General features: G+C 49.2%; 1 protein-coding gene across 1 annotated transcript; it reads left to right on the top strand.

Annotated features, from left to right (window-relative positions):
* The first annotated feature begins 474 nt into the window (after window positions 1-474).
* Window positions 475-14,217, top strand: GINS4 (GINS complex subunit 4). The gene is made up of 8 exons (XM_060136263.1): window positions 475-638; window positions 1,291-1,405; window positions 6,272-6,358; window positions 7,178-7,291; window positions 10,288-10,385; window positions 10,550-10,638; window positions 12,980-13,070; window positions 13,161-14,217. Exons 2-8 carry the CDS (start codon window positions 1,310-1,312, stop codon window positions 13,255-13,257), a joined length of 672 nt encoding a protein of 223 aa, XP_059992246.1. The 5' UTR covers window positions 475-638; window positions 1,291-1,309; the 3' UTR covers window positions 13,258-14,217.
* Window positions 14,218-18,369: the final 4,152 nt, after the last annotated feature.

Here is an 18,369-nt window from a genome sequence, read left to right as displayed (position 1 = left end):
GGTGGTCTGGAACCGCGTTTTAAGAACCACTCGCCTAAAGGCTTTTAGAGCTGGGAGTAGTGGCCACAGGTGCAGCCCCTGCAGATATGCGGTAACCAGAAGGGCCACAAGGGAAGTGGGTGGAGAAGACGACCCAAGAGGTGGAAGCGGCCTGATTTAACACAGCCCACCTCTCTGTCGGCCAGAGCACACGCGGACGGCTGCAACCGGTGGCGGGAAGGCCCACGCCGCCGGAGCCCCCAGCCTCGGTGACCAGGCGCCCCCTGCCGACGGTCCTTGGGAGGTGTCATCCGGCACCGCACACCCAAGCCGGGACGAGGTGGGCGAGGCCCAACTCGGGCCCGCCTCCACTCGGGAAGTGGCCCAGAGAGCGAGCCACTGGGACGCAATTCCCGCCCCCAGGGTGGGCGGGGCCGTCTTGCCATGATTGGTCAGCCCCGTCCGTGCGCAGTGACGTTGAGTCCGGACGGGAAGTGTCCAAGAGGAGCGCGGGAGCTGAGAAGTGGAGGGTCAGGTGCGTCCCGGAAAGGCCTCGCGCGGACCGTTCTGCGGCCGGTGCTCCTCAGGCTGCTTCCCGCGAGGGTCCGGCCCTCGCCACCCGCCAACCCAGGGTGCCTTCGCAGCCTGCCCAGGACCAGGTGAGCGTCCGAGTGGGACCGCTGGGAGTGCGCGCGCGCCTCGGGGGAGGAGGTGACCCTGTGCTCGTGGCCCCGGGAGGCGAGCGGGAGGAATGTGTTCTCGGTGTCCCTAAGGCTCCGGGGACGCGCCCTCGTCCCCACCACCCGCCTTCCTAAGCCCTTTGGGTCACTGACCGGACAGATGTTGCTGGGCCTTGTGGCTCCAGGAAACGGGCATGGATTGGTTCTCCCAGCAATTTTATTTGCCTGCTCTTAGTGAAGAGCCGTGCTGAGCGCAGGGGCTGCACAGGTCACTGTGTCCCCAGTCCTTAGAGGTTCCAGGATTCATATTAGAGCTGAAGTGAACGCAGCCTCCGAGGAGAGGACCTCCTTCTGGAAAGCAAACAGATAATTACTGCAGGGTGTGGTAGGTGCTCAATTCAGGGTGCACGTGGAAGCCCTTGTAAGGAGTGAGCGCTTTGAGAAATTGGTCCCTGACCTAAGATTTGAACGAAGAGGTGAAGAATTACAAAACCAAAACCTATGAATTCCCTAGCCACTGCCAGTGAGCCTCTACAACCGCAGTAAAGCTTTCCCTTTTCCAGGTACGTAGTTGCATATTCTTGAAAAGAAATGGAACACACAGCATTGTATGGGTTCTTTTATTTATTAGGTTCCTGGTTTCAGAGAAGATGACAGAGGAACTGGATCTCCCGGGACAGGACTCTGATGCGGGGAGTGAGGAGGTGGTCCTGACCCCTGCAGAGCTCATTGACAGGCTGGAACAGGTAAGCAGTCCAAACAGAATCCCCCTGCTCCAAGCTCAGCCTTTTAATTTAGTCCAGCTGTGCAAATGTCAGGAATCAGGAAATGTGATGGAACTCTAGGCTTATTTCAAGAGAAGAGAGACCGCATCTTACCATCTACACAGAAATAGGAAGTAGGGGGACAGCCGGATAGAAACCTCATAATGTCAGACACAAAATTCTCAAGTGGGGCCAGAGAGGGTCAGCTTTGGGGACATTTACGAGAACAGCTCACAGAGCAAAGGATCTGCTTGGTATTTGTGGGGACCGCAGAAGTGCTTGGTAGAGACTTGTAAGGTCTAGAAAGTGCTGAAACACCTTCTTTAGGAGAAAACTGGTCTTTTTTATTTTTTTAAGTTTATTTATTTTTATTTTGGGCTGCATTGGGTCTTTGTTGCTGCGCGCGGGCTTTCTCTAGTTGCAGCACGAGGGCTTCTCATTGCAGTGGCTTCTCTTGTTGTGGAGCACGGGCTCTAAGCACGCGGGCTTCAGTAGTTGTGGCATGCGGGCTCTAGAGCGCAGGCTCAGTAGTTGTGGTACATAGGCATAGTTGCTCCGCGGCATGTGGGATCCTCCCGGACCAGGGCTTGAACCCGTATCCCCTGCATTGGCAGGCAGGTTCTTAACCACTGTGCCACCAGGGAAGCCCGAGAAAACTGGTCTTATTCTTCCCTTTCCTCCAAATACTTCCTTTTGTCCACCGTTCTGTATGTTTCCACTGCTTACCTCAAACCGCTTCTGGGCTGTTTCTCCTTTTAGTCATAATCGCTGTGGCTTATTGAGTATTTCCTGTGTGCCAGGGCTCTTCACAATTGTTGTCTGAGGAGACCTTGGTAGTTTTGGAGTTCAGACTACCTGTGTTTAAATCCCTGCATGTCACTCTTTTTTTTTTAATTTTTTAATTAAAAAAAAATATTTTGGCTGCAGTGGGTCTTCATTGCTGCACGTGGGCTTTCTCTAGTTGCGGCGAGCGGGGGCTACTCTTTGTTTTGGTGTGCGGGCTTCTCATTGCGGTGGCTTCTCTTATTGTGGAGCACAGGCTCTAGGCGCACGGGCTTCAGTAGTTGCAGCGTGCAGGCTCATTAGCTGTGGCACGTGGGCTTCGGTAGTTGTGGCACACGGGCTTAGTTGCTCCATGGCATGTGGGATCTTCCCAGACCAGGGCTCGAACCCGTGTCCCCTGCATTGGCAGGCGGATTCTTAACCACTGCGCCACCAGGGAAGTCCCCACTTGTCTGTTTTACAACTTAGGCAGGTTGTATAGCTTGTCTCTAGCACTTCCTTGACTGTCAGTGGAGGTAATAATAGCGGCTGCCTCACAGAGCTCTTGTGAGGATGAAATGGGGTATTATGTGTGAAGAGCTCAGAGTGTTGTCTGACGTGTGCTGAGCGCTCACTGAATGTTAGGTGCAAGTGGTCATAATCAGTACAACAACGCCCTGAGGCAAGCACTTTTGTCATCTCCATTTTACAGATGAGGAAACTGAAGCTTAGAGGTTAGAGGTGTAAAGTAACTTGCCAAGGTCACACAAGGACAGCAGAGCCAGGATGTGAACCAGGTGTCTTTGATTTACTACACCTGCTGCCTTATTCTTCTCCCTCTCACCGCCCCTTTCCAGAGCTCTCTCATGTTTGTTACTTTAGGATTCTTCATTCTCTCCTACCATTACATGCCATCGTGAGTGATAAAACCCAAGGAAGTTCATTTAAAAATTATGTCTCAGGCCTTGTTAAGAATCTGGTGGAAACTCTGGCCCTCCCTCCCAGAATAATGCACATATACACCCATGCAGAACTTTGCGTGTAATTTCAGGAGATTCACAGACACCCTGAAAATTTAAAACCCAATGAGATATCACTTATACCCATCAGAGTGGTAGAAATGAAAAAGGTGAACAGTATAAAGTGTTGGCAAGGATGTAGAGAATTTAGCACACATATACCACGGTGTGTGTGTAACTTGGTACAGTCACTTTAAAAAATTAACGTTATTTTCTGGTCAGGTTAAAGAAGGCACACATGTCTTGTGGCCGAATTATTCTACTCCTGGGTGCATACCTAGAGAACGGCATATACACATAACGAGGGAGGAAAACAGCAGTAAAACGAGTAAAAGCTCCTGCCACAGCATGGACAGCTGTCAGGAGCATCACATAGAAGAACAAAAGATAAGTTGCTGAAGAAACCGTCTGTGTACCGTTCAAACCCTTGCAAAGCTGTCGTCCAGGGCCGAGCTTGCCAGCTTGGTGGTGCTGCACATGCTGAGGCTCTGCAAAGGCTCAGATGCTGACCCTCACCCTCCAGGTCAGCCGGGCCCAGACTGCTGGCATCTTCTGGGTGTCCTCAGGGCTCCCTGGGAGGGAGCCCAAGGAGGGTGGGGTCTGGCGGCCTTGGCAGGGGGTGAGCAGGAGTCACGCCTGCGGCCTGATGCTCTCCTGCCCGGAGGGCAGCCACCGCCTGGACGCTGCCGTGTAGCATGGCCTCGGGGCCGGCCTGACAGGCCACTGATGAGCACAGCTCTGGGAGCATACGTAGGATGCTCTTGAATGCTGGTAAAAATACGATTTAAAACTTGGTACCTAAAATGCAAAGTTTCTCTTTTTAATGGTCATATTAGTTTGCTAAGGCTGCCTAACAAAGTGCCACAGACTGGGTGGCTTTGCTGACAGAAATTTATCTTCTCGGTTCTGGAGGCTCTTCTATCTGAGAGGAGATCGAGGTGCTGACACAGTCTCCTCTGAGGCCTCTCTCCTGGACTTGGAGACGGCCGTCTTCTGTGTCCTCATGTGCTCTGTCCTCTCTGTAGATAATTTCCCATAGAGAGTGAATGTACATAAAGAAAAGAAGGTACCAGCGACTGAGCCTTGGGAAACTCCGTGTCTGTATCCTCTTCTTCTCCTGCAAGGACACCAGCCGTATTGGATTAAGGCCCACCTAATGACCACCTTTCAACCTAACTACCTCGTTAAAAGACTGCATCTCCAAATCCAGTCACATTCTGAGGCGCTAGGAGTTAGGGCTCTAACATACAAATCGGCAGGTGGAGGCGGCACAGTTTCACCTGTAACAGTGATAAACAGGTTGTTGTTAAACTTTTTTTGATGCAGTCATTTCAAACAGAGAACTTGATTATTTTTAAAAAGACTGTGAACTTAAATACAAGTTTCTCACTAAAAATTTTGAAAAGATTTTATTTGAGCATTTTGTACTAATATAAACTTTGCCCTACTGTTATATGTTTTATTACCATGATTTCATACTGTAAATGAGAACTCTCCCCCAAATCTACTCCATTTTACCCAGTATGCCATACAAGTGCTGTCATTTCTTGGAGTGCCCTGTCATGGAAAGGTTGGTAAGCACCACGTAGAGATAAAAACAGAAGTAATGAAACTACAGAAAATTAATCACTAAATTCAGGCTAATGATCACCTCTGAGGAGGGAGGGGACACAAGGGGACTTGTAAAATGATGATGATACTCTTTAATGAAGCTATGTGCACATAGGTGTTTATCAGTATTCTTCATGTTATTATGTATTTCATAAATATTTTTGTACCTATTCAGTATTTAATAAAGTCAGGTAAAAAGAAAACCTGGGCTTCCCTGGTGGCACAGTGGTTAAGAATCCGCCTGCCAATGCAGGGGACACGGGTTCGAGCCCTGGTCTGGGAACTAAGATCCCACATGCCGCAGAGCAACTAAGCCTGTGTGCCACAACTACTGAGCTTGCGCTCTAGAGCCCATGAGCCACAACTACTGAAGCCTGCGCGCCTAGAGCCCGTGCTCCGCAACAAGAGAAGCCACCGCAATGAGAAGCCCACGCACTGCAACAAAGAGTAGCCCCTGCTTGCCGCAACTAGAGAAAGCCCGTGCGCAGCAACAAAGACCCAATGCAGCCAAAAATAAATAAAATAAATAAATTTATATATAAAAAAAGAAAATCTCCTGCTTTATAAGTTCTCTATGACAGTTTGATCTTTTCTCATTCATTATGCTACTTGAAAAGACAGATTGTCTTTCTGATTAATTTTATATGTCTGCAACACTATTCAGACTATTCACACTCAAGCGAGCACCTGAAAAAAAATTTTATGATAGTAGCAATACTGGTATTTAATAATGCGTCTGAATGGTGATAATTGAAGAAGCAGACACTTAAGTGTGTCAAAATGAATAACTGGAGCGTGCTTGGCCTGTAACTCTGAGCTATTCTAGAACTCAATTTCCTGTGATTGAAAGATAAGTACAGCTTCCTCAGTCACCAGTGGATACTTCAGTTCCCTAAGCCTTGGTAATTTCTGAAACATACCAAGCATCTGGGCCTAAGTCATAAATTAGGGATTTAACGTCTTATTCCAAAAACTGCTTAATAGATAAATCTCCATTTCCTTTGTGATCCTTTGTACTCTTGGGAAGTTAGTAAATAACGTAATCTGTGTTTTCTCATCAACAAGGTAAGGATAACTGTATCCATTTCATCTCAGTTATGATAGCGATGAATGAAAAAATTATAAAGTGCTCTGAGCTGAATGGGAGGGCGCTGGTGCCCCCTGGTGGGCAATAGCAGATACAGACACTGGTGCCCGGTGACAGGTACCGAGTGGACACCAGGTAGGGTTACTCTCAGCCATAGGTGTACTGACAACACAGCCTTTCCACTAAAGGAAATAAAAAAGCCATCATTAAACATAGCTTGTCTTCAAAGCATTTCCAGTATTTCCAACCGGTAGACAGTTTCTTTGCTGAGGCAGCTGTGATTTTAGGGGTGAGTACTGACTCCCAGGGTTATTTTGCTCCATTGTGAGTAATGCCTCTTTGTGCGTTTTTCGGGCATTGTTTTTTTAGGCCTGGATGAATGAAAAGTTTGCCCCTGAGCTGCTGGAAAACAAGTCGGAGATCGTAGAATGTGTCATGGAGCAGCTGCAGCACATGGTAAGAGGTGGCCCCTCAGCCTTCAGAGGAGGGCAGCTTAGAAGGTGTGTCGGCACAGTGAGAGGCCGTAGGCTGATAGCAAATCTGTTCCATTGGGCCCAGCCTAGTTTGGGTTTTTTTTTTCTTTTTTAATGTTGAATTAATTACCTACATTTACAAAGCCTGGGAGCTCCTATGAACATCTGGATGTCAGCTTCTAAAAACCTGTCCTCAGCATTCCTGCATTTGTACGTGAGAACAGCTGACCAGAGCAGGGTAGGGACCGCCCCTTCCAATGTGCTCCCCAGGCCCCCAGCTCCTGGCTGCCCACCTTTCTCAGGTACCTTAGCTGCCTGGCCCCGAAGCCTCTGAGTGTGTGGCCCTTGCCTTAGATGAGCCGGGCTTTAGTCACTGTCAGCCTCAGGGTGGCTTTGAAACGTTGGTATTTTACAGTTTCTCAGCTGGTGTTTTAACTACTTCCAAGACCCTTTAGACATTTCTTCTGTCTGCTGCTTCCTTCACACTCGGGCTGGGGTTCTTCTGGGGCCTTCTGACCAGCCAGATTCAGATTCTATTCAAGTGGTCATTTTCTAAAAGTAAACGAGTGCTGTCTGCACTTTATGTCGTGAGACTATGGTCGTGTATTGTATGTGTAGTTAAGAAATTAGAAGGAAATGAGAGCCCTTAAATGATGAGTTTTTTGTTCTCCTCTGACCTAAATGTAGGCTGTGTGAGTCCTTAATGTTGCCAGCGATGATGGGCTGTGCGCTGATTGAACAAATAAGGTCCTTAGTCTTTGACTCTCATGTTTTTTACAAACTTCGTTTTCTCTGTTAACAGGAAGAAAATCTCAGGAGGGCCAAGAAGGGGGACCTGAAGGTCAGCATCCATCAGATGGAGATGGAGAGGATCCGCTTCGTCCTGAGCAGCTACCTGCGGTGTCGGCTCATGAAGGTCGGGGGGCAGGGGGCAGCTGTCGTGCGGACTGAGGGTCCTGGGAGGAGCGGGAGGGTCCAGGGCCTGCAGGTGGTGCTGAGGCCCCACGTCAGGGGAGCCAGAGTCGGGAGGGCGGGACTGTTCTGGAGAAGCATCGACGGCACGGTTGTCTCCCACCTCCAGGGACACTGTTAGTCTGTCTGCTGCGCGAACGGCCCCCCCCCAGAGTGACCGTCGGGCGGTGCTGAGCGTGGCGGTATTGGCAGTGGATGAACAGGGAATACTGACCAGAGGGGACCTGGTTTTAAGAACTGTTTTGCATCTGTCGTTAAGTCAATGTCAAATGGACCATGCTAGTGACATTCAGCTATATCTCTATGGCCGTCTAACTTATAAAAATGAAACGGCAAAACATGCTTATTTTCAATGACGTCTGTTTTAACCCTGGAAGTTCTTACCTCCTTGAAGTTTCTTCTCATTTGGTTCCACTTGTCCTCTTAGTTATTACAAAGCAAACATGCTTGATTCTTGAACACCATGGTGTGAACTGCGTGGGTCCAGCGGCACATGGAATTTTTTCACTGTTTGCCGTAAAGTGATCCGAGGTTGGTTGAATCCAGGTGCAGAACCAGGGACGCGGAGGGCCGCCTGTCAGGCGGGGGCGGGGGGGGGGCTAGCACACTCAAGCCCCGAGTTGTTCAAGGGCCAGCCGCACCCTCCACCATGTGGGCGCGCCTCAGATACTGAAGGCAGCTCAGAAGGCTCTCGGGAGTCCTCTCAGCTGAACATTTCAGCCGTTTATTTCCATTTACTCTCCTGGTCTCTTCCCTTAAAAGGTTTATCAGTATCCTTCTTAAATTATCCCACCTACAATGGAACAGAGTTCCCGTTGTAGTTTGGTCACTTTTGTGAAAAGCAGGATGATCACTTTCCTTGTGGGTATCAGACTGGTAGTAACGCCACCCAGTGTCATGTAGCGTCTGACGGACACGTCACCCTGGGTTCATTCCGCACTCGCCATGAGCACCAGCCTCTTTGGAAGTTTTTAAGCTGTTATTATTATTACGCCATCCCGTCACTCTCCTGTACTTCCATGGCTTGATTTTTGACCCCTCAGTGTAGGGCTCAGTACTTGTCCCTTTTCAGCTTCTTTTTTGGGGCCATTTCCCTGGTCTCTGGATCCCAGTCTTGTCACCTAGTCTATTAGTTATTTCAGCAAGTTTGATGAGTGTGTCATCAGAGATCTTATCTGGTTCTTTAGTAGGACTGGGCCAGTGATCGATGTCCCGCCAGAGCCTTCCCCGCCGATCGGCGTCTGTCAGTTGAATCCGTGTTCTTCTTTCACTCATTTATGCGTCTCCTAGTCTGTGCTGTCACCCAGCACCCCTGCTACAGCTTGTCCCCAAGGACGTTAAAGACATCATCACGCATTTTGAAAAGCTTGAGACGCGCTACGCCTCTCCCCACCCTCAGCTGCCAGGCCGCTCAGTTTTTTGAGGCATGTGGTGAGGTGAATGCTCTACACGCGCACCGCTACTTTCCTTTGAGTTCACAGACCGTCTATCTGTAAGGCCACGTACAACGTGAAGGACACTGATGTGTGTTGGAAGAGTCTCCTCCTTTGTATTTTTGAAAATCAGGAAATGTGTCTGCCTCTAATCTTTCCCACCTCTTCTGAACTCAGTGACTCTGAGATTCTGAAATGGCATGTATTTTTAGTGCACGAAGTGATACAGTAGCAGCGGTGATCCACATAGGACAGGAGAAGGTGCCTCACACACTCAAACTCCGTACAGACGAGAATTTAGTTCATCCTGGAACACAGTGCATCCGAGCCGGGAGACCTCACCGCTTTAAGGATAAGTGCTGCCTTCTCTGGGCCTTCAGCTCCTCCTTGCCATCATCGTGGTCCTGCTCGCAGAGAGCGTTTCCCTGGCGGAGGTGATCGTGAGAGCTTTGACTCCAAACGAGACTGCCTTTCCTGGTTCCTGACCACACACCTTTCTGTAGCTTTTAGCTTTGTTGTTGTTTTCTGGTAGTTCTTAGCACGCTTCCCAAGCCTCACCTCATTGTGGGTTTTATCCTTGCTGGTTATATTGTTTCTTTTGTTGTTGTTGTTAATTTATAAATTTATTTATTTATTTTTGGCTGTGTTGGGTCTTCGTTGCTGCGCACGGGCTTTCTCTAGTTGCAGCGAGTGGGGGCTACTCTTCATTGCAGTGCACAGGCTTCTTGTTGCAGTGGCACAGGCTCTAGGCGCGTGGGCTCAGTAGTTGTGGTGCGGAGCACAGGCTCTTAAGTGCGTGGGCTCAGTAGTTGTGGCACGTAGGCCCAGTAGTTGTGGCTCGCGGGCTCAGTAGTTGTGGCGCATGGGCTCAGTAGTTGTGGCTCGCGGGCTCTAGAGCGCAGGCTCAGTAGTTGTGGTGCACGGGCTTAGTTGCTCCATGGCATGTGAGATCTTCCTGGACCAGGGCTCAAACCCGTGTCCCCTGCATTGGCAGGCGGATTCTTAACCACTGCACCACCAGGGAAGTCCCTGGTTATAGTCTTATAATCGAGCATCACTCTCTGTCTGCTTAAATGTTCTGTGTGTGTCTCTCCAGCCTCTGTATCTGTTTTACTTCACAGGTTGTACAGTTGTGTCTGTACAGTGACACAGAAGTGCTGGGTAACAGCCCCTTCCTTTCTCTTAACTTCCATTTCCAGTTGTCTCACCAGAGTTTCTTTCATGAAAGCCTCTCATCCTTTTTAAACTGTCTTCCTTTTTTGAGCCCTGGCCTTTGCTCCAAATTCTCTGAAACCTGCCTTCGTGAAGTCCAGTGTGTAAGTCTTATGATTAGAAAGAGTCTCAACCATGAAAACGTGTCATTTTAAGAGACACTTTCTAGATTAACCTCGACCTGTTTCAGAAAACGAGCATGTGTGCCACTGGAATCAGACCAGACCTTCGATGACACACTTGATTGAACTTGCTGATGGCAAAAAGCGTTGACAGGTGTTTCCTGTCCCCACAGATAGAGAGGTTTTTCCCTCACGTCCTTGAAAAGGAGAGAACACGCCGTGAGGGGGAGCCTTCCAGCCTTTCTCCGGAAGAGTTTGCCTTCGCCAGAGAGTGAGTAAGCAGCGAGCATGGGACCCGCCTTTATTTCCCTGGCTTGCCAGTGTGAGTTTGGTGGTTGTGTCCCTGAGGCCAATCGCAGGGCCACTGCTGTTGGTCTTATAGCCCTGGTGGCTCCGGGGCGTGTCGTCACTGCGATGTGGGTTTGTGTGTTTCAGGTACATGGCTAACACAGAGACCTACCTAAAGAACGTTGCCTTAAAGCACATGCCTCCTAATTTACAGAAGGTGGACCTCTTGAGGGCAGGTGAGCAAAACATTCTCCTTTCGGACATCCCGAGGGGCCGTAGTTTACACCCCACGTATCTCCAGGTGTCTTAGAATAGCATCTTCATCTCCACTCTCTTCTCTCGAACATGGGCAAATAGGTGCATAGATAGATCAGCAGAAAAGAGACAGAGGGGAAGGGTTCTGGGTTAAAAACCAAAAATCGTGAAAAGCAGGCGCCGGGCTAACGATTTCAGCATCACTTTTGTGTTCTTCCGGTTCAGAGGAAATTCTCGTAGCTGCCACTGTAAGTGCAGACTCACCCTCGTACGCAGTCACCTCCCGAGGGTCCATGCTGTGCTCGGCTCCTCTGGGCGAGGAAGATGCTGGGGTCTCTGGTCTCCGGGGGCAGCAGCGTTCCCCTCACAGGTTCCAGGCCATGCAGGGCCTGTCTTCTCGGGGGGGGGAAGTTAGCTGGGAGGCTGGGATGCCTACGGGGGTCCCTCAGTGCTCCTGATCTTCAGTTGTGAGCAGCCTCCCGGCTGTAGGAAGGGGAGCAGGACAGACGGCAGGGAGGCGCCAGGGGGGGAAGCACGGCCATCTCCTCTGCCTCTCGCCCCCTTGCTTGGTCCCCTGAAAGTCTGCCGAGCCACGGGGGGGGGGGCCCTGGTGGTAACCCCTAACCTTGGGTCAGCCAGCAGGCCCCCTGGCCTGTGGCCTCCAGTCCTCCTCCCCGGCCTTTCCCAGCTCGCCGTGTCCACACAGGACCTCACGGGGGCCTGGAGTCCACAGGTTCCCAAGCTGAGTTCACGACAGCCGAGCCCTGAGCGTCCCTCGCCGACCCAGCCTGGGGGTCGCGCCCTGAGCCCTGCCGCTGGCGGGGGACTTAGCCCCGGCTGTCACAGCTAAGTACCACCGACAGGACGGGGGCGCCTGACCAGCCGGTATGGATCTTCTCACAGATGTGGAGGCCAGAGTCCATGGTCAGGTGCTGACAGTGTTGGTTTCCCCGAGTCTCTCTCCTTGGCTTGCAGGCGGCCGCCCCCTGCACACGCACCCTGCTGTCTGTCCCTCTCCTCAGCAGGTTGCATCAGGACCCCACCCTGACGGCTTCATTTTGCCTCTTTAGAGGTCTGGCCTCCAAATCCATTCCCGTCCTGAAGTACTGGGGTTCGGGGCTTCAGCGTGTCATCGTGGAGGGGACACGAGGAGCAAGCCCACCGCGTGCTGGGCTTGTGGAACTCTGAACTGGTCATTTTGGTGAACTGCCTGAGGGACACAGGAGGCCCAGTCCGTGTCCAGTTTAGCCTCTTTTGTCTGCACTTACGAGTGGGGCAAGGACCACGTCCCTAATCACTGCCCAGCACCACCTGTCATATCCAGTTGAGCCGGGTCCAGGCCGTTGCCCCAGAGCTGCTTCTACTTGATGCTGGCCAACACCTCCTGACGCTCATGTGTCGCTTGTCCTGGGTCCCTTCCAAGGACCAGAGCTGGGCGCCTAGGGCTGGAGCTCTTTGGGAGCCAGCCTGCCCTCGTGAGATCAGAGCCTTGCTCACGTAGCCCAGATGCCCCCTGGAGCACGGAGACCACAGTGGCAGGGTCGTGGAAGGGCGTTGTAGCCGAGCATCCTTCGAGGGTTTCCTCACATCAGCAGCAGCCCAGTGGGCCCAGCTGACCCTGCTGAAGTTGGTGTCTCTGGCAGGCCCAGAACCCCCGAGCAGCCCAGGGGACCCTCCCTGGACCTTTGTGGTCAGTTATCCTGACCCCCCTCCCGTAGACAGGGAACCGAGGGCAGCCCCACACCTGAGCTGGGCTCTGAACACTGAGTTGTCCGGTGGGTTCTCCGGACCCCGCAGGTGATGGGGTCCTCTTGGCACAAACGGAGCCGCAGGCAGGGAAGGGCTGGAGAGCTGCCAGCGCGGGGCACTTCGTGGTGAAGTGCTGGCTGGTGGTAGAGAGGGAGGGAAGCTTACAGCGCGCAGCCCGTATTCACCTCCCTGACGTTCAAGGCCATCACCGTGTGACCCAGCCTCCCTAACATCCAGTCCTCCCACCCTTTATACAGACATACTTTCTGGCCCGATTCACACACTCTGTCCTCCTAAGACGTCACGCGTGTTTCTCCCATGGCCCTCGCTCTTCCTCCCAGGCACCCTGCAGATCTTAGGGCCTCATCACTTGTCAAATGAGCGGGTGCTGTGTGAAACCTTGAGGGAAGCGTGCTGTTTCTAGAAGGAGCCAGATCCCTCCTCAGGTCCCTGCCCCCGAGAAGCTTTTACATCAGGGCTCCCTCTGTGCCTGAGGCAGTTAATCCCAGCAGCTTCTCCATCCCGATCTTGTCAGCTGAGCATTTTCTGATCACACTATCGTCCTCCTGGCAGTTCCCAAACCAGATCTGGATTCATATGTGTTTCTGAGGGTGAAAGAGCGACAAGAAAACATACTGGTAGAACCGGAAACAGATGAGCAGAGGTGAGTGGCGTTTGCGTTGTGGATGGTGGGAAGCGTTCCTCCCCATGGGGCTGCAGCCGAGCTCCGCGGGTACATTGTTTTCTCTTCCAGGGACTATGTGATCGACCTGGAGGAGGGCTCACAGCACTTGATCCGATACAAAACCATCGCACCCCTGGTCGCTTCTGGAGCCGTACAGCTGATTTAAAACCCGAAGCAACTAACCAAGAGTGAGGACATGGCACGTTGGAGAACGTATTTGGAAACCCCACGTGTCAGCCGGTGCCCGAGGACGGGAACTTTTCCTGGCAGTGCCATGGGTCACTGGGGCATTGAGATCCGCTCGGGGCAGATCCCTCCCTGGCTGCTCCAGCCAGGATCAGCAGGTGGGGTCATCGCTCTGCCGACCCCGCGGCTGGGCAGGGACACGGAAGCGCCCTTCGTGGTGGTGTTTGAACTGAGGAAAGTGAGGCCGAGGGGGTGCAGAGAAAGGCCTCGCTGCCTGTGATGAGGGGACTGGTGGGCCCCGACCTGACAGCTGCAGGAGCGCTCCCTCAGCCCTCCTGGTAGGAAGAGTGTAAATAGATTAAACCGTGTGGCCGCCCTGTATAGTATGTCACTGACTCGTGTAAACTCAGCTTCTGGGGCCTCTGCTCTCGCACTTAAAGCCAACTTCTGTCGTGCCTAACTGAGCATCACAACCAATAAACTAGTAACTAGGTCTTGGTTTCATGGCAGAAGGAGCCCGTGGGCATTTCCCAGCGTGTAGTCTAGCGAGGTGCATCCTCCCCGTGGCGAGCTGCAGCGTCGGGCGGTCTCCCGGGCCAGCCTGCAGGCCATGTGCCAGCCTTGACCAGGGCCCCGGGGGCAGGGCAGCAGCAGCTCCCCTACGCCGCCACCTCAGCGGCAGCTGCTCCTTTTTAGGCTCTTCACTTTCTCAAGGGGAATAGATGAAATTAACCTCGGTGAGTGGACCGTGTCTCGGTGACGCCCGAGGAGGGATGTACACACGCGAATCGTCTTCCCTTGAAACGTGATACAGAGCAACTGCCTTCCAGTCTTTCTTGCTCGATGCAAAGGCAGGTTTTCATCTACATGATGTTGGCTCTTGGAGTAATCAGTGTAATATTGCTGTCATTTCCAAGAGAAATCACTAAGTGAAAGCAAGGAAGGTTTTATTCGTTAATAAAAACATTTTATATCTCACGCAGTGCTTTGTTTTCTCCAGAGCGTTTTCACCTTCTTCAGCCATTCATTAAATAAATGTGCAGTGAGCACACAGTATGCCGGGCACAGTCCACCACACTGGGGCTCCAAGCCAGAAGGAGATGGTCACTGACCCTGCTCAGGTGGGAGAAGTGCCTTGAAGAGACTTAGAACGGGGGGCTCACGGGGACTCACCAGCATGACTGGGTGCTCTGAGAGGCTCTCACTGATTTCAGTGAATCTCACTGAATTAGGCTGAGGTCTGAATAACAAGAAGGGGCCAGACACAGAACTCGAAAGGCTTTCCAGGCAGAAAAGGCAGCTTGTGCAAAGGCCCTGAGGCAGAAATGAATTCTACCTGCAGTCGGTGTGGCTAGAAGGCAGTGGGCACAATGCAGAAGGGTGCAGGATTAAGGTCCGAGAGGCAGGCTGGCCCCAGATCACTTAACGGCTTTGTTAGCAAGGACCCCATGGGTCCTCACAGCATCCTGAGAAGCAGGCAGGGCTGGTAATAGGTAAATAGGTGGGAAACAAGGTAGGCAATAAGTCTGAACCCAAGTCTCCTTCCTCAGGGCCACCTTGTGGTCCCATGTCACCGTTGCCTCTGCTGTGGAAAGGAGAGGACCGGGCTGCATCATGTCACCCGCTCCCGCCCTGTTCATGCCGTGTAGCACGGAGGAGTAAGGTCATCACTGAAGCCACAGAGCTCATTGCTTCATTTCCTAGGTCACCTCTGCAAAGGAAGACTGGTTTAGATAAGCCATTTCGAAATAAAGAGGAAGTTGAATTTCAAAACAAGTGAAGGGAAATGATGTGGTTTAGTGTGACGTCTTTAACATTTTCAATTTGTGGGGAGTATTTTGCTTTATGGTTAAAAACTCATCACTGGAAGCAGGATGGGACATTTACTTCAAACAGTAGCATCATACCTTATCATAAGCTTGTTGCCAGTGAGATTCCTGAGAAATGCTTGCATGTCCATATCTGCAGGTGCAGCAAAAACATGTACCAGCTGTGACCTTGGAGCAAGACCCGCTGTGTTTACTCTGTGCCCAAACATTGAGGCTTCAGTGCCCCCAACCCCATGCACATCCACCTTCCTTCTGTGATGGACTTGAGCTAACCATGAAACTCTCAGAGGGATTGTGAAGTGAGCACATCATACACCAGTACTTCAGATAAATGTTATATGATATCGTTTCTATGTGTAATAAAAAAAATACAAATGAACTTATTTCCAAAACAAATAAATCCACAGACATAGAAAACAAACATGGTTACCAAAGGGGAAAGGGGGAGAGAGGGATAAATTAGGAGTTTGGGATTATTTATTACTATACTATATATTAAATAGATAATCAACAAGGACCTGTGTAGCACAGGGAGCTCTACTCGATATTTTGTAATAACCTGTAAGGGAAGAGAATCTGAAGAGAGTGTACATATATATATGACTGAATTGCTGTGCTGTATACCTGGAACTAACACGATATCGTAAATCAACTACTGTATACTTCAGTTTAAAAAATACTTCATATAGGTCTTCCCTGGTGGCGCAGTGGTTGAGAGTCCGCCTGCCGATGCAGGGGACACGGGTTCGTGCCCCGGTCCGGGAAGATCCCACATGCCGCGGAGCGGCTGGGCCCTTGAGCCATGGCCGCTGAGCCTGTGCGTCTGGAGCCTGTGCTCCGCAGCGGGAGAGGCCACAACAGTGAGAGGCCCGCGTACCGCAAAAAAAAAAAAAAAAAAAAAAAAAAAACCTTCATATAATGTTAAGTAATTTATCATGGGAGGCTAAACATTCCAAATATTTGGAATTGTTCAAAATTGATTTTTTTCTTTTTTGTATTATAGTAAAATACACATAACGTAATTGCCATCTTAACCATTTGTAAGTTCACATTCAGTGGTATTAAATATATTCACCTTGTTGTGCATCCTTCACCACCACCCGTCCCCACGACGCTTCATCTTGTGAAACTGAAACTCTATACCCGCTAAACAATAACTCCCTCCCACCGTCCCTGAAAACCACCATTCTACTTTGTCTTTACGGTTTTGGCAACTCTAAGTACCTCATTAAGGGGAATCATAGTTTGTCTTTTTGTGGCTGGCTTATTTCCCTTAGCATAAGGGAAACCTTGGGAAACCATGGGTTTATCCATGTTGTAGCATATGTCGGAAATTCTTTTTAAGGCTAAATAATATTCCCTTGTACGTATAGACCACCTTTTGCTTATCCATAAATCTGTCAGTGGACACTTGGGTTGCTTCCACATTTCAGCTGTTGTGAATAATGCTGCTGTGAACATGCGTGTGCAGATATCTTCGAGATCCTGCTTTTAAATTTTTTGGCTATACACCCGTAAGTGGCATTCCTGGATCATAATGTAATTCTGTTTTTAATTTTTTGAGGAAACACCACACTCTTCCACAGCAGCTGTACCATTTTACAAGGGCTTCAATTTCTCTACATCCTTGCCTATACCTGTTTGCTATTTTTTTATAGTAACCGTACTAATGAGTGTGAGGTTATATGTCATTATAGTTATGATTTGCATTTCCCTAATGATTCGGCATCTTCTCCTGTGCTTATTGGCTATTCCTACGTCTTCTTTGGAGAAATGTATATTCAAGTGCTTTGTGCTTTTCTAATCAGGTTGTTTTTATTGTTGATGAGTTTTAGGAGTTCTCTATACATTCTGGATATTAATCCCTTATCAGATATATGATTTGCCAATGCTTTCTCTCATTCTGTGGGTTGCCTTTTTACTCTGTGGATAGTATCTTTTATGCATAAATGTAAAAATTTTTTTCATAAAGTCCAATTTGTTGATGTTTTCTTTTGTCACCTGCGCCTTTGGTGTCAAATCCAAGAAATCATTACGAAATCCAATGTCATGAAGTTTTTATCATATGCTTTCTTCCGAGAGTTTTATTTGCTTAGGTCTTAAATAAATTTAAAGACCTAAAGGTCCTTGATTCATTTTGAGTTAATTTTTGTATGTAGTGTTAAGTAAGGGTTCAACTTCATTTTTTTGCATGTGGATATCCAGTTTTCCCAGCACCATTTGTTCAAAAGACTGTCCTTCCCCCACTGAATGGTCTTGGTACCCTTGTCAAAAATAATGTTACCATACATGTGAGGGTTTATTTCTGGGCTTTCTATTCTGTTCCATTGGTGTGTATGTCTGTCTTTATGCCAATACCACACTTTTGATTACTGTAGCTTTGTAGTAAGTTTTGAAATCAGGAAGTGTGTGTGCTCCAGTTTCGTTCCTCTTTTTTCAAGATTGTTTTGGTTATTGGGGGTCTTTTGAGATTCCATATGAATTTTAGGATGGGTTTTTTCTGTTTTTGCAAAAAAAAGTCACTGGGATTTTTATAGAGATTGCATTGAATCTGTAGGTCTCTTTGGGTAGTACTGACATTTTAGCAATATTAAGTCTTCTGGCCCATGAACATGCAATGTGTTTTCGTTGATTTATGTGTTATTTAATTTCTTTCAGCAGTGTCCTTCAGTTTTCATTGTATAAGTGTTTTACCTCCTCGGTTAAGTTACTTCCTAAGTATTTTGTCCTTTCTGATGCTATTTTAAATGGAACTGTTTTTGTAATTTCATTTTCAGATTGTTCACATATAGAAATGCAATTGGATTTTGTGTGTTGACTTTCTATCCTGCTCCTTTGCTGAATTCATTTATTAGTTCTAACAACTTTTTTGTGGAGTCTTTAGGGTTTTCTACATATAAGATAAACATCATCTGCAAACAGGTAATTTTACTTAGTCCTTTCCAATTTGGATACTTTTTATTTATTTTTCTTGCCTAAGTGCTCTGGCTAGAACTTCCAGTACTATGTTGAATAGAAGTGGTAAAGCCGGGCATTCTGATCTTAGAGGAAGAGCTTTCAGTCTTTCACCATCAAATGTGGTGTTTGCTGTGGGTTTTTAAATATGGCTTTTATCATGTAGAGGTAGTTTCCTCTTCCCATTTTGTTGAGTGGTTTTATCATGAAAGTGTTGAATTTTGACAAATGCTTTTTCTGCATCAGTTGAAAAGATTTTGTGTTTTTTCCTTCATTTGCTGATATGACCTATTACATTGATAATTTTC

The sequence above is a fragment of the Lagenorhynchus albirostris genome, chromosome 21 (genome assembly GCF_949774975.1).
Source record: "Lagenorhynchus albirostris chromosome 21, mLagAlb1.1, whole genome shotgun sequence".
In the NCBI taxonomy this organism is placed as follows: Eukaryota; Metazoa; Chordata; class Mammalia; order Artiodactyla; family Delphinidae; genus Lagenorhynchus; species Lagenorhynchus albirostris.
The sequence above is the reverse complement of the archived record's forward strand: the minus strand, read 5'-3'. Positions and strand labels throughout refer to the sequence as shown.